The following is a 14,716-nucleotide window of genomic DNA, read 5'->3' as shown; positions in this document are numbered from 1 at the left end:
AACTAGCTTACTGTTCCATTTTCCAACTTATCACAATCTTAGCCAATCACCATAGAGAGAAGAAAGTGCAATCGGTACAAAGTAAATATGGGAACAATATCATATTATGTGATACAACCGTATGTTTTCTGTAGGCATCACTTTTTTTGTTTTCCACTAACAATTCACTAATCCCTTTTTGCTTGTCTTAAAAATAAATATCTGCAAATTACACACCGTTTGACAAGTCACGGGAATTATTATTTAACAGTACAATCATAACAGCTAACAGCAACTCAGATAAGATTGAATCTTTCAGCATTTGTACATTAAGAACTTTTCACAAGTACAATTTATCATGCATTGCTGCGTTGTTTAGGATACCGTAAGGAATAAACAATCAGTAGTCAATACTAATATCACTAACTTGATCACTTGTACACTTGTGCTTATTGCTGATAATAAGTAAATTATTGCCTGAATATCTACATAACGTGTATAAAAGTCAATTTGACGTGAGAAGATAATTTTCGTAGCAGAATAAGAAAACTTACTTTCAAATTGATGATGACTCAGACAATAAGTTGTCGTGATTTTTTTGAAATGTTTTATGTTGCCTCTGAAAATAAGGGTGGACATTACTGACTCCATCCAAGTATAATGGAGTTTGCATTTCAATCAGGCGCGACACCTACAATGAAAAATCAATGTTAATATTTTCTTAGTTGATCTTTCAATGTTCCAGAGCAATATAAGGAATTCAAGACACAGATGCAACACATTTAGAACTGACTAGTCAGTCAGAAGTTTAGCTTACAAGATAAATTGCATTAGAAATTAATTAGCAGCATATATCCTAATATTATATGTTCAGCACCATTTATCATGAAATATGAGAATCTAGTATATGTTAAACTCGCCACCAGGTAGGAAACATATACGGAGAATAAATCAAGGAAAATCATTATGAAATGCAACTACAGACAGTACTTGCAGTGAGGAAAAAGAGATACTACAGGGATCCATTTCAGCATAATGTTATAAATGGTTTTGTAACTATTGTTGCATGACTAAAATTCAGGAATGGTAACTACTTACAGCTCTCTGAAAAGTAAACAGCTCTTCCTGACCAGATAGTATGGATGTGATGCCAACAGGGGTACCTCCTGAGCCCACGTTGCCTTCTGCTAAGACATCGCGGCGAAGTTTCCCGCCTTCAGCCTCTGTTTCAAACTGGAAACTGGAACCGAAACAAGAGTGAGGAGGCTCAGTTACCAATGCATCATATAATTAAGAGCGCTAAATTTCAATCAAAAGCAAATCTGTCAGTCAGTGGCTGTTAATACATCATTAAGAGAAACTTACGATAAAAAGAATGTTGGCCCAAAGAACAGAACCTATGAAAACTACTAATTATAACCACATATTATCAAGAAAAATCTAGTTTATAACTATTTCCTTATTTTTAAGTCTGCTTACATTCTATGCCATGTTTGGAAACACATTGGAAGTTTACCTTTTAAATCAAGGATATGGTCTCCAACTTCTCAACTCAATCAGTAAAACCACTTTTACAATCATCTTGGGCTCTACGCAACCTAACTTCACCAAAAAAAGGAAGTAACTTAACATAGATCTATGGTGCATTTTGAGCAAAAACCCTCCCTTCTTGCCAAGTAAATTTTTTTATGCTATAAAAAAAAGGGGAGCCCGGTGCACTAAAGCTCCCGCATACGCAGGGTACAGAAAGGGGTCCCACCATTTTGGTGTATTGTACGCAGCCTTAACCTGTTTTTTACACAAGAGGCTATTTCCAGGACTTGAACCCGTGACCTTTCAGTTATGTGACAACAACTTTACCGTTGCACCAAGGCTCCCCCTTATATTTTATGCTATATAATGGGAAAAGTAATGTTTGGTTTCTTGTTTGGTACTTTGATCAGATATAAATTTGTTGCAGGATTACAGTGACTCTAATAAATAACTGTCATGGTCTGTAAGGGATCTAGAGTTTAGAGAATCCCTGGAGGAAGCAAAAATGCAATAGAAATATAATGTAGAAGAGAGACAGGAATTGAGAACTGAAGAATACGAGCCAGCTTGTGGATCATGCTATTAACAAAGCCTAAACTGTGGCTCAGATACACTGTGAGAAATAAGACAATAACAGGTCTGTATTTAGTAATAATAATATGGCGGTTATATGGTAGGACGATTTTGTAGTAGTTATTTAATTGTGTAATACTGTAGTTATATGGACAACTTTAGCAATCATTTAATTGCATATTTGCATGCAGTGTGGACTGTGTGGTTATATGAAGGACAATCAGAGGATGAAGGCTGAATTGCAGCACCATTGATCTGTTTTGACAGAGATCAACAACTGATAGCAAAAAAGGGTTGAAAGTTGAAACCTCTTCAGTTGGAGATTCATCTTTAGCTGATAGGTTTTATCAACCAGGGTCAACAAAACCACAAGGTAAATCTTGGGACGAGTAGAAAATGTCAATTGAAAAGGTGGAGTTACCGATGTTTGATAAAATAGACCTTGCAGCATGGATCACCAAGGCTGATATTTATTTTGAAGTTCAAATACATTTGAAAAAGTCAAGGTGAGACTTGACCCGGTCTCTATGCACGCAGGGAGGAACAATTGTCTAGTTTATTCTTCTCTGAGAGGTCAATGAGATTTTGACTGGGGATAAGTCGACGAAGGCTCTAATAGATCGATATGGGGGACAAGTAAAAGAAAACCCCTTTGAATAATTAGCAGTGTAAGATAGATTGGTAAAGTAGAAGAATATAGAGAGGCTTTTTGAGTTGATTTCCTTCCAAGTACTAAAACTACCTGAACAACAAGTCTTGGGAATTTCATGAGTGGATTTATAGCATCTATAAAAGAGAAAATCTTCACGAGTGGACTTTTAGCATCTATAAAAGGGAAAATCTTCATTCTACACTCTACAGCCTCAAAATAGAGCGCAGTTTAATGAAAGTTCACCTACCAGATTTGTGAGTTTGTGTGCTCATTGTGTGAAGTTTAATGAAGTTTCTGTTTTAAACTTATCAAAGACTCATTCTCCTAACAATGTTTCTGAATCATCTCTTTATACATCGTCCCCTAACTAAACATCTCTAACTGCTAAATATTCTTGTAACTCACCTTCCAAGTCCTATCTTTGTCTATCTAGGCCTAACATGGTTGGTTGAGGAAATAAATATCCATGATAAGTTTTTACAATAATTACTTTGAAAATGAGTTAGCCAAGCAACAACATCAACAAACAATCTAGAATTAGGAATTTAATATAAATGTTTCCAATTTGAAACTACCTATTCCCAGCTACAAGGCATAACAAGCATCAGAATCAACCACTGGATAATATATTGACAGTGAAGAGATAAAAAAGGCAAACAGAATTATCACACCACTACAGCAGATCCAAAGCATTTATACTTTGAAATCCAAAAGCTTTCCATGCATCATAAATCACATACAAACAGACAAAATTACCTCTCCAAGTCAAAAAGTGTGCCCTCCTCAGTTCCTTGAAATAATTCATCAATTGAAGAAGATGCCAAGCAACATAGACAAGAATGATGATTGTATAATTCGTCAATAAGAGTGATAAATCTCCGTGCCTGAAAAGTAGAGAATGTTTTTTTTGCTCAAAATAAGATAGGGAAGTCTTGAAAGAGAAGTGTATCAAATTGTAATGTCACAACTGATGAATAAAAATTTCAAGCATTGCATTTGAAGAATAACTTAGAAAATGTAGACACAGCAAGAAAGCAAGCTTTTAACCAACAATATGTCTTCTTAAAATACATTAGTCAATTATAAACACATGAGGCCAACTCAACCCGTTTTAATTAATACCTTGTCACGAATGCGCATGCTCATCACTGGAATATCAGATATGAAAACGGTGTGATAGTTTTCAGCTACTGCAATATAATCTGCTGCACCCAACTGAAAATCGAAACAGTTAGAGCGAGGGAGAGATCTTACTTCCAGGTATCCCAAAATATTAGCTTTAGCTATTTTTACCACCACACTAAGGCATGAGTCTATTGTTGTCATGATAAATAAGTTATGTATAGGATATTTTTAATATAATATTTGCAAATAAAATACATATACTTTTGTGGCTCAACGAGTAACCCATTGGTTTGACTAGTGACCCATCAATCCAGTACCCTGACCGACTCGAGTACCAGTCCTAGTTTAGTACCACTGGCAAAAAATTATCAAATTCAAACTTAGAACTCAATTTGTTTCCAACTAAGTTATGGGGTTTATACAAAAGAAGGAGAAGAGAAAGTGGAGACAGATCCTTCGTCGGACAGTGGCGGCAGTGACTAGAAAGAATGGATAGCATGTCTGTGTATGGTTGATGAGAAGAACAAAGTTTATATAAGGATATTTTAGTCAACATATTACAAATATCTTAAACCCATCTTCTGTCCCCTCCAAATCGCCCAATGACAGAGGGGAATAAAAATGGACTGAGGAGGAATTTTGCCTCTTTTAATTCCCTCCCTTCCATTTCCTCGTGGCCAAACAATATGCTGGTAACTATATTTGCTAGGAAACAATAATTTATACAGAAACCAAACAAAGAGAAAGAACATACCGGACGACCACATAGATAGTCAAATGTAAAGCGGGCAACTCCCTCGCAGCTTTCAGGAACCTCAAGAGTCCTGTCACAAAAAACTTATATGATTCATTTATATTATGCATCCTTGTTTGACAGCATTAAATATAAATAGGAAACCTAATACCTTCCGAACATCACTGAAATGGTGTTGGAGATTATTTTTCCTCCAAATCTGCCTGTTGCATCCTGCCATTTTTTCTCAAATTCATTGATGGTTTCCCTTTCAATAGGGCATAAATAGTTTACCTGCATATCTATATCAACTTAAATTCCCATACGTTTGAGACTTGAGTTCTAGTAGGCATAATAGGATGTGTTGTTGACATGCAACTATCAGAATACGCTGTGCATGGATAGAAAAGTGCAGTTGACTTTTCGCACAAGTATCATGACTAAATACTGTTCAAAACCAAAGTAGTGTATAATAGAAAAAAGTTTCTTTCAATGATGTCAAACATGGAAGTGTCCTCATTTGGGGACTTTCCAGTTTCCATCCTATGATTATATTGTTGAGTAGAAGGATTTTGGCTGTACAATATTTGTAAGGTTGGCATCATAATACTTTGTAATTGACAAAGAAGCCACATTTACATTGAATTGGCATTTCATAATTTGGATAAAGTTATATGCAATGTTTTGTTTTACTGAACCGATGATGCAAAGTAACTACTAAGATACTTTTTTTTTGTATTGATGTACAAGTACCTAACTAAAGAGCCACAACTGTTTATTTATGGTTAATCAACTATCATGCCAACGTTTACACACCTTAAGAAAACCAAACACAACCAATATCAAAGTCAATATGGAATGGGCTACATCAATTAGGGTATATACACAATGACATTCATTGATGGACCATTAACAATATTAGATCATTCCACGTGTCCCGAAGTTGCCAATGCACACATTTTCACCATCAGAAATGAAGATTTCGCTTTTCCCTTTGTAGGTAATACAAAGCCGAGAGCAAACAACCTAAGCTATTGATTATTCCCTCTATTGTATTCAAAACCAAACTATCAACTTTTACATTTTATTTTAATAACTTCAGTAACTGTGTATGGTAAATGATGTATATAAGAAATCAATGGCCACAATATAGTGCAAATACAATTCCTAGAGATGCATATAATAAAAAAGAATTGGGTTAGGAAAATATATTCAAATTATTATTGGGTATTTATCTATTAATATGGCTGATCAAACTAAAAAATTACTCTACTGCTATGAAATATACTGACATCACATTTGCGTGTGTAAGAAATCAATGACCAAGCAAAACTGCAAATGCAGTTGCTAGAGATGCATATCTTAAACAGCTATTTGAGGAAAAATAGATCAAATAATTGGTGGATATAATTCCACTGCTACTATGGCTGATAATAAAATTCTACCACTGAGAAGTATACTGACATCACATGTTTACATAAAGGTGATGAAAGTGACAGATTAATTCTCACCCGGTTTTCTGATCTTTGTGCTATAAAACGACGGTAGTCAATTTCACTGCCTACCAACACCTTCTCACAATGATCTTCCAAATTAGAAAGAAGGTTTTGGAAGAATTCTGGTACCATACCAGCCTGCACAAAAAAACATTTTTGAAGAAAATATCAATAAACAAATATGAGGCCCTTTTCCAATTGGTCTACAATCAAGATCTTCCAAAAAAAAAAAAAAAATCTTCAGGGATGTCTTCGGTGTGTTTATAAGCCCCCTGCAACATAATTGAGTAACAAAGGAAAAAGACAACACATCAAGTGAAAAGATTGAATAATAAAGAACACACCTCATTCAAGTCCTTTGGTGCTCGATTACTTGTAGCCACAATAATAGTTCCACTACTCAGCAATCTGCTTAGAATTCCAGATAAAGCCACAATAGCAAATACATCAACAGTCTGAAATAAAGAGCATAAAAATTAAGTCATTATCTTCCTTACAAGCCAAAGTATGAAAGAAAAAATGATATGATACAGAGAAAGCTCAGCAATCATGTTAAGAATAAGCCAAGGAGGGGAAAAAAACCAAAGCAACTCAAACTTACAACAGAAGTGTTCAAAGCCTAACATTGAGTTTCCACCAGATAGTATGATCTGGAACAGAAGATATGGGTGGGGAAAATATTTGTAACGAAAAAACTTGACAAAATAACACATACTAAAGTAGACCAAGGAAGTGACTCAAAATGCACACTTCCCTAAAATCCTTTCAAATGAATCATGAAAAACTGCTCCAAGAGGGATGGATGTGCCCATTAGTCACCGAAAACAAAAAACTTAATAAGAAAATATTCCTCAAGTGTTAAATCAGAATTGACGGATATGGGTATGGAAATCTATACTTTTACTTTAGGATACAAATATGAGGAACACATTATAACACAGCGTAATAATTTTCCTTTACCTGTATCTCATCAAAGCACAAAATGCTAGCTCCCTTTTCTTCTCCTTCTTGATCCAGAAAAAACTTATCTGCTACATCTGGAAGAATGTGTTTCATCTGCACCTCTTTCTTGTATCTTTCTTCTGCAGCTAACCACTCCTTAGCTTTAGTGTCAAATGGAAGATTCATAATCCAACTTGCAATGCCTGACTGCAAAGGCTTCTCTTCCATTTGTTTCTTCCATGTCTTGTGCATATGTTCATTTATTCTCAGCATGGCCTGCACAAGAAAGGAAAAGGTATAAGTCTATCGCTTTCAGTAATATGTTCACAACAATGATTAATGGTCTTGCTATAGGAAGATGTTACATTTATTCCAGAAAATAATATTGATGACATCTATGTCATTAAGACCATAAATAAATATTCAGGTTATGCCCACAAACACATTAAAACACTCACCTCATGAAAGTGATACCTTCTTCGATGTTTAACTATTCCTTCAGTAGCACTATAAAACATGTCCATCAGCATTGTTTTCCCTTCAGCATTCAAAACGCGAGCAAAATAATTAGAAAAGAAACTGGAAAAATAAGGCTAAAAAGAGAATCGGGGTAATACATAACATCGACTTTGACAAGTGACATAAATGAAGTAACCAGAAACTTTAAGCAATACCATAATTAGAAATTGAATCGGGCCATTGTAAGTTAGCATTACTGCTAACCACAAAAATCAGCCAAATTAAAAAAAAGTAAATTACACTCCTCTACCTTGAAAGCTGCTTTAACTACATTATGTCTCCCCTCTGATTATAAAAATTACACTTCTCTTCCCCAAGAGATAAAATGTATCATATTTAGTTGTTGTAACCGATGAGCATATAAATAAACTCCCGCTGAATTTTTTCCTTGTTTACAATTTTCATTAACAACTACATTGAATGTCTTGTTGATTTTATAACTTAACGAGGTGAAATGAAGTTTTAAAGACTCCTACTATTAGCTTTGCGACTTCATCCGAAGCATTCATTTCATTCCATTTTCTTTAGTCTCAGTTGATAATAGAGGTTCAAAATAAGAAGTCAATAATGTTGAGACTAGCATACGTAAAAAAATCCCTAAAAAACATGTTTACATAATGGATTGAAGAGTAACTCATTCATCTTCTAAGGGAGGGGATTGTGATTTTTAAAATCAGAGGAAAGCACAATGTAAATTTAACCATCTTGAGGATGGAATGGAAAAGATAATTTACCCAAAAGACAAATATAAGAAGGTAAATACCACTGCCCACATTGCCATATATGTAAAGTCCTTTGGGAGCTGGAGGAGCAGTTGGACGGCGACCAACTACTGAATCCAACTTCTTCTCACGTTTAAGATAAGAGACCCATTTTCCTACCCCTGGATCCACATTCTCCGGTCTTTTCCTGAGTCATTAACAAACAAATAAATACACAGCACATGTAGCTTTTATACAATGTACCTAAATAAAACAAAATTCGCAACAACGAAACACAAGCTGAATTCCAAAAACACTATTTTTACTAAAAAAAAATCTCGCAAAAACATACAAGTTTACGCATCTATTTGAATCAAAATCACCTAAAATTGACTCAAAATATACAAGTTGAAGCATCTAATTGAATCAAAATCACTTAAAATTGAGTCAAAATTTACCTAGAGTTTGTCCATCTTTCAGTGATTTTATTATTCAAGCGCTTCCACCAATCCTTGTCATTCTGCTGCTTCTCAACTTCCTCCATAAGAATCCTTCGCCGCTCATTCTCCCTATTTTTCTCCCAATTAGATAGATTAACCTAACAAGTACAAGAAAAAATTCAAACACAATCGAAAATGCCTTAAACAATGAAGAAATCATATTCATTATTTAAACATCTCTGATTAAATTTTTACATGATACTCTTCCATTTCTCTCTCATAATTCTCCAACCTTGATAACAAATTCTGAAGCTCTGTAGCAACAGTTTCTTGGTAAGGATCGTGTTGAAACTTCCCTTGTTCAACAAGATTTTTGTACTGCACAAGCGGTCCTGAAAATCAAGTGGTGTTATTTTGACACAAAAATCAGACATCAAATTTCGACACCAAATTAGATAGGTAACTCAATTCAAATATATGTTTAATTATTACGTTCAGTAGATAGTGAATGAATATAAAAAGGTGTTGCAACTCATTAATCATTAACTCAAAACACTACTAACCACGATTTTGAATGTGATTAACCACGATTTTCAAGTGTTCAAATATACACATATATCTATCAATCATCCGAATAATGTTTAAATAAACATGATTCCCAAGTGCTCAAATCTACACAATATTCATTAACCACAAATGACGTTCAATTCAAAATCATTGTTAATTGTGTTTAGTGGATGATTTATGAACCAGGACACATAGTTATATCTTCACTATGAAGAACTGACACATTGGCGGACACCAACACGGCACTGACACGTCAGCTCCAGTAATAATTTAAGAAAATGACTTAATTGAACGTAATCACATGTGTCTGTGCAGAGTTGGACACCAGACATGTATTCGATCATCAGAAGTGTCGGTGTTGCAGATTATATTCATTAACCATCAACTGTATTGTATTAGCTACATATTGCGTTAACAATCTAATTTACTGTGTTATCAAAATATGATTTCACAGTAAATATGATTTTGAGAGGTGATTGAATAGAGTAAAATTCAATTTGGAGAAATTGTTAATGTTGAATTGAAGGAGAAAGAGAAGAGGGATGAACCTGGACGGTTATGGTTGAGAATGCGTGATGGATCGGTGCAGTAAGAACGAAACGGAATTACGCGGGAATTGGAGATTGGGATTGGAAATGTGAATTGGATGAGTTTGTTTTTATTGGAGAGAAGATTCCAGATTCTTCTTCTCATTGTTCTTGCGTTTTGCTTTGTATTCTGAAAATTTCACTCTTGGATTGGATTATTTTTCTTGAATGCATATGCATGTATGTGATCGTTCATAACTCGTAATGACAAGTTTGGAAGAAAGAAAGAAAGAAAAAAGTTTGATGCAGAGTGACGTGGATGCTTCCTTCACCACCAACACTAACTAAATTCAATTCAATTACGGACACCAAACTAACCAGTCTTACATTTAAGACAAGGTTGTTTTCGGTGTCAATTTTTTTGAGAATGAAAAAATTTCTACAAATTTCTCATCCAACTTTTATTATTGAATTTAATTAACTATGATTTTGAAGGTCTTAATCACAACTCTATAAGAGTTTATTGTATTTCTTTCACACAAACAAAGAGTTTATTGTTTCATCCAATAAAAAAAATCCCCATATTGTCATATAAAGAGTTCAGCAATTTGTGTTCAAACCTTTAAAAAAAGCGCAATTTGTGCTCAAGATAATAGAAAAACTATACATGATATCTTATCTTAGTATGTTAGTTGTTAACTACCTTTTTTTAATGGCATATTTTATTATGTTAATTGTTATGTTAGTTTTTCCTAATTACAAAAACTTGAATTTGGAACTCCAGCTTCTTAATTCTTACCTCAAGTCAGTTGACCTACCAACCTCGCAAAGAACCTACTTCAAGAGGGACAAATTTAAATGTGGGGGGTTTTTGCACTATACAAAATATTGCTCCGACTCACCTCAATACTCTCGCAAGTATTATGGGTTTCTTCTTGTTCCTGGGTTTATGCGACACCATATGTTTGACATGAGTTTCTCATGCCTTGCATCATTTATGTTTCCTTTATTCATGTGAAATTACAACTTTAGATTTTATCTTCATAAAAATATGAGCTACAAATACGAAACATGAGTTATAATGCTGACACTCGCACGACATTCGTTTAAGTTTTGTGTCTTTGACAAATTCTGATACTCACACGACCTTCATGAACTTAGCACTCCCTGTTTAAAGCTCATTAGTCTTCATTCGACTAGTTGAGATTAGGCTAATCCTAATTTAACTCTTTATCTAGTTCAGCAAAGAAATTAAAATGTTTTTAGGTGTAAACATATATACTAGTAGCAATATATCAAATCACACAAATGTATTATGGGGAATTAGTCACTTTAGTCCCTGAATGGGGAACGATTCGTCAATTTAGTCCCTGAATGCAGATAAATTGCAAAATAGTCCCTGAATGTAGACTTTGTTAGTCAATTTAGTCCCTGAATGCAGACTCCGTTAGTCAATTTAGTCCCTGAATGTGGACTTCGTTAGTCACTTTAGTCCCTGAAATTGACCATGCAGGGACTGTTTTGCATATTATCTGCATTCAGGGACTAAATTGACGAATCGTTCCCCATTCAGGGACTAAAGTGACTAATTCCCCAATGTATTATTGTGTAATTGTGAGTTCAAAATCGTGTCCCATCAATATATCAAATCAAATGATTTATAATCGTCCTTACTTATGGGACAAAAAATATTCTTTATGTGAATCTTCTGATGCCATGAGATCACATGATAGACTCATTTATTAAACACGGGACAGTGACGGTACTTATAGTTGTACAATCGAAAACAGAGGCAAACTAAATCCCCATGATAAAATCCAAATTCTTACTATCAACCAATACCATCATAAACCTCAAACTTCCCCCAAACACCCCAAAAACAAGACTAACAGAACAAACCATCTTAACCCTCCTTAACTCCCATTGCAACACACTCTCAAAACTAACTCAAATCCACGCTTTCATCCTCAAAACCGGTCTCCAAAACAACCCCTTAATCCTCACTAAATTCACTTCAACTTCCTCCAACCTCAACTCAATCCACTACGCCACCTCTTTTTTATTCCCACCTCCCCATACTACTCCTACACCCACCCCCTCCTCCTACGATGCCTTCCTCTTCAACACCCTCATTCGTGCTTATTCCCAAACACGCGATTCTAAATCAAATTCCTTGTTATTTTACAGAACAATGCTACGTTACGGTGTTACACCGAACAAATTCACGTTTCCGTTTGTTCTTAAGGGGTGTGCTGGGATTGGGAGTTTGAGGTTGGGGAAATGTGTTCATGGGTGTGTTGTGAAATTTGGATTTGAAGAGGATGTTCATGTGTTGAATACGTTGATTCATATGTATTGTTGTTTGGGAGAAGATGGGTTTGAGTTTGCGGAGAAGGTGTTTGATGATAGTCCTAAGATGGATACGGTTACTTGGAGTGCTATGATTGCTGGGTTTGTAAGATTGGGATGTTCTTCACGTGCTGTTCAGTTGTTTAGGGAAATGCAGGTGAGTCAGTGAGTGAGTGAGTTCACACATTATACTATATGATCAATTAGTAGGATTCTTAAATCTTATGTGATATACACACGGCACAATGTAGCATCGATGCTTTAGATTAAAGACATATATGTTGTTTGCCAGGTGTCATGTTAGTGTCTGACTTAACACGACATTTACAAATGTGATTACATTCAATCACTTCCATTTTCTTAAATGATTACATGCGTCAGTGTGTAAGTATCGGTCTTGTGTTCAGTGTTCATGTTGTGTCCAGCGTTTCATAGACAGGACATGCGTCAATCCTCTTGTTGCATCTGGCCTCCACAACAGCAAGAAACAAGATAAGGCACAACAGTGTAGAGAAAATGGGAATATAAAATAATAGAGTGCGTTCTCTCTTTTTATCGTGCCTCTCCAGTAAAAACAGTGGGGAGAGAGGTGATTAGAAAATTAAGAGATAGTGAGGATACATACAGATGTAGGGAGGTGATATCAAGAGGATTCAAATCCAATAACATATACATAAGTGGTGTATGAAGCACGGGCACAAACACAGATGTCAGACACGACAGGGACACTGACACCGGCACTTCAACACATAATTTGAGAAAATGACATAATTCAATGTAATCATATGTGTCGGTGTCAGACACAGACGCGTGTCCCGGTACTAGGACACACCTAATTTGAGGAGTGTATGTGCTTCGTATTAAGTACACCAGAAAGAAGTTAAGAACCTCAATGCGAGATGCTTGAATAGGAAAGACAAAAGCTTAATACATCACATCTTTTTCTTGTAATCCTGTTTTATATTAATATGCAGAAAGAGCTTGAAAAAAACTAATGTGTTCTGGCCTGTTTGTTCATGCAGGTTATGGGTGTTTTCCCTGATGAGATCACAATGGTTTCGGTTTTGTCTGCATGTGCTGATTTGGGGGCACTTGAGCTTGGAAAATGGGTGGAATCATACATTGAAAAGAAAAATATCCCAAAATCTGTGGAACTCTGTAACGCACTGATAGACATGTTTGCAAAGTGTGGCAATGTTGACAAAGCTATCAAATTGTTCAGACAAATGGACTCACACACCATAGTTTCATGGACTTCGGTAATTGCTGGTCTCGCGATGCATGGTCGTGGTTTAGACGCCGTTTCTCTATTCGATGAAATGGTTGAAAATGGGATAACACCTGATGATGTTGCTTTCATTGGGGTGCTCTCTGCTTGCAGTCACTCAGGACTTGTTGACAAAGGAAGATACTATTTCGGTTCAATGGAAAGGAATTTCAGCATTGTGCCAAAGGTAGAACACTATGGATGCATGGTGGACTTGCTTTGTAGAGGTGGGTTTGTTAAAGAAGCATTTGAGTTTGTTCAAAAGATGCCTTTTGAACCAAACCAGATCATATGGAGAACCATAATCACTGCTTGTCATGCAACTGGGGAATTCAAGCTTGGAGAGAGTATCTCCAAAGAGCTGATAAAAAGCGAACCGATGCACGAGTCTAATTATGTTTTGCTGTCGAACATTTACGCGAAATTGCGACAATGGGAGAAGAAGACTAAGGTGAGGGAGATGATGGATATGAGAGGGATGAAGAAGGTTCCAGGGAGTACCATGATTGAGGTAAACAATGAAATGTATGAGTTTGTTGCTGGTGATAAGTCTCATGATCAGTATAAGGAGATATATGAAATGGTGGATGAGATGAGTAGGGAAATCAAAAAGGCAGGGTATGTGCCTACAACATCTCAAGTGTTGCTTGACATTGATGAAGAAGATAAAGAAGATGCTTTGTATAGACATAGTGAAAAGCTTGCAATAGCTTTTGCTCTTTTGAAGACTCCCCCTGGAACATCAATTAGGATTGTGAAGAACTTGCGTGTCTGTGAAGATTGTCATTCTGCTACTAAGTTTATATCTAAGGTTTATAATCGAGAGATTGTCGTCAGGGACCGCAATCGCTTCCACCATTTCAAGAATGGTTTGTGCTCTTGTAGAGACTTTTGGTAATTGAAAATGATTAGAAAATTAAAAATTATGTGTTCATTTGCTGAAAATTAATGGTGTCTTCTACTGATGTCAAAATATGGATGTTGTCCTCGGTTGGTGACTTATCCTACAAAGACTAGAAAATAGAAACAAATTTGGTTGCTTATTTTTCTGTTATTGAAACTAGTATACACTTTAACTTAAAGTTGAATTTCATTCTGGAATCAAGTTTGAGGTAAATAGTAGTACAAAATTTTCAACCCAAGCTAAAAACTCAAAGACTAAAACTTTTTATTATTATTATTATTATTATTATTATTATTATTATTATTATTATTATTATTATTATTATTATTATTATTATTATTATTATTATTATTTGCCTTATTCTATTCAAACTGATTTAGAATAAAGGAAATCAGTTTCCCAACCCTTA

At 35.2% G+C, this 14,716-nt stretch overlaps 2 protein-coding genes across 6 annotated transcripts; one reads left to right on the top strand and one right to left on the bottom strand.

Annotated features, from left to right (window-relative positions):
- Positions 1-86: 86 nt before the first annotated feature.
- LOC146952563 (AFG1-like ATPase family protein) lies at positions 87-10,053 on the bottom strand. Of its 5 annotated transcripts, none has more exons than XM_085703206.1 (15): positions 9,809-10,053; positions 8,949-9,085; positions 8,712-8,851; positions 8,316-8,461; positions 7,492-7,571; positions 7,052-7,309; positions 6,436-6,546; positions 6,107-6,229; positions 4,768-4,889; positions 4,617-4,686; positions 3,860-3,952; positions 3,494-3,621; positions 1,078-1,219; positions 534-670; positions 87-201 (listed from the first exon to the last, which is right to left on the bottom strand). In XM_085703206.1, exons 1-14 carry the CDS (start codon positions 9,951-9,953, stop codon positions 536-538), a joined length of 1,830 nt encoding a protein of 609 aa, XP_085559332.1. In that variant the 5' UTR covers positions 9,954-10,053; the 3' UTR covers positions 87-201; positions 534-535. The 5 variants fall into 5 exon arrangements, 4 of the variants coding, with proteins under 4 accessions (XP_085559332.1, XP_085559310.1, XP_085559338.1 ...); XR_015006787.1 differs by lacking the exon at positions 87-201 and adding an exon at positions 1,496-1,577 and having other exon boundaries at positions 281-670; XM_085703195.1 differs by lacking the exon at positions 87-201 and adding an exon at positions 281-464.
- Positions 10,054-11,473: 1,420 nt separating this feature from the next.
- Positions 11,474-14,504, top strand: LOC146952562 (pentatricopeptide repeat-containing protein At4g21065-like). Its single transcript, XM_085703105.1, has 2 exons — positions 11,474-12,293; positions 13,159-14,504. The coding sequence occupies exons 1-2, from the start codon at positions 11,595-11,597 to the stop codon at positions 14,299-14,301; spliced, it is 1,842 nt and encodes a 613-aa protein (XP_085559231.1). The 5' UTR covers positions 11,474-11,594; the 3' UTR covers positions 14,302-14,504.
- The last annotated feature ends 212 nt before the right edge of the window (positions 14,505-14,716 follow it).

This window comes from Medicago sativa, chromosome 1, assembly GCF_051527215.1.
Source record: "Medicago sativa cultivar Bolivia chromosome 1, Bolivia_mono, whole genome shotgun sequence".
Classification (NCBI taxonomy): domain Eukaryota; kingdom Viridiplantae; phylum Streptophyta; class Magnoliopsida; order Fabales; family Fabaceae; genus Medicago; species Medicago sativa.
This window is presented reverse-complemented; position numbering and strand designations above follow the sequence as displayed.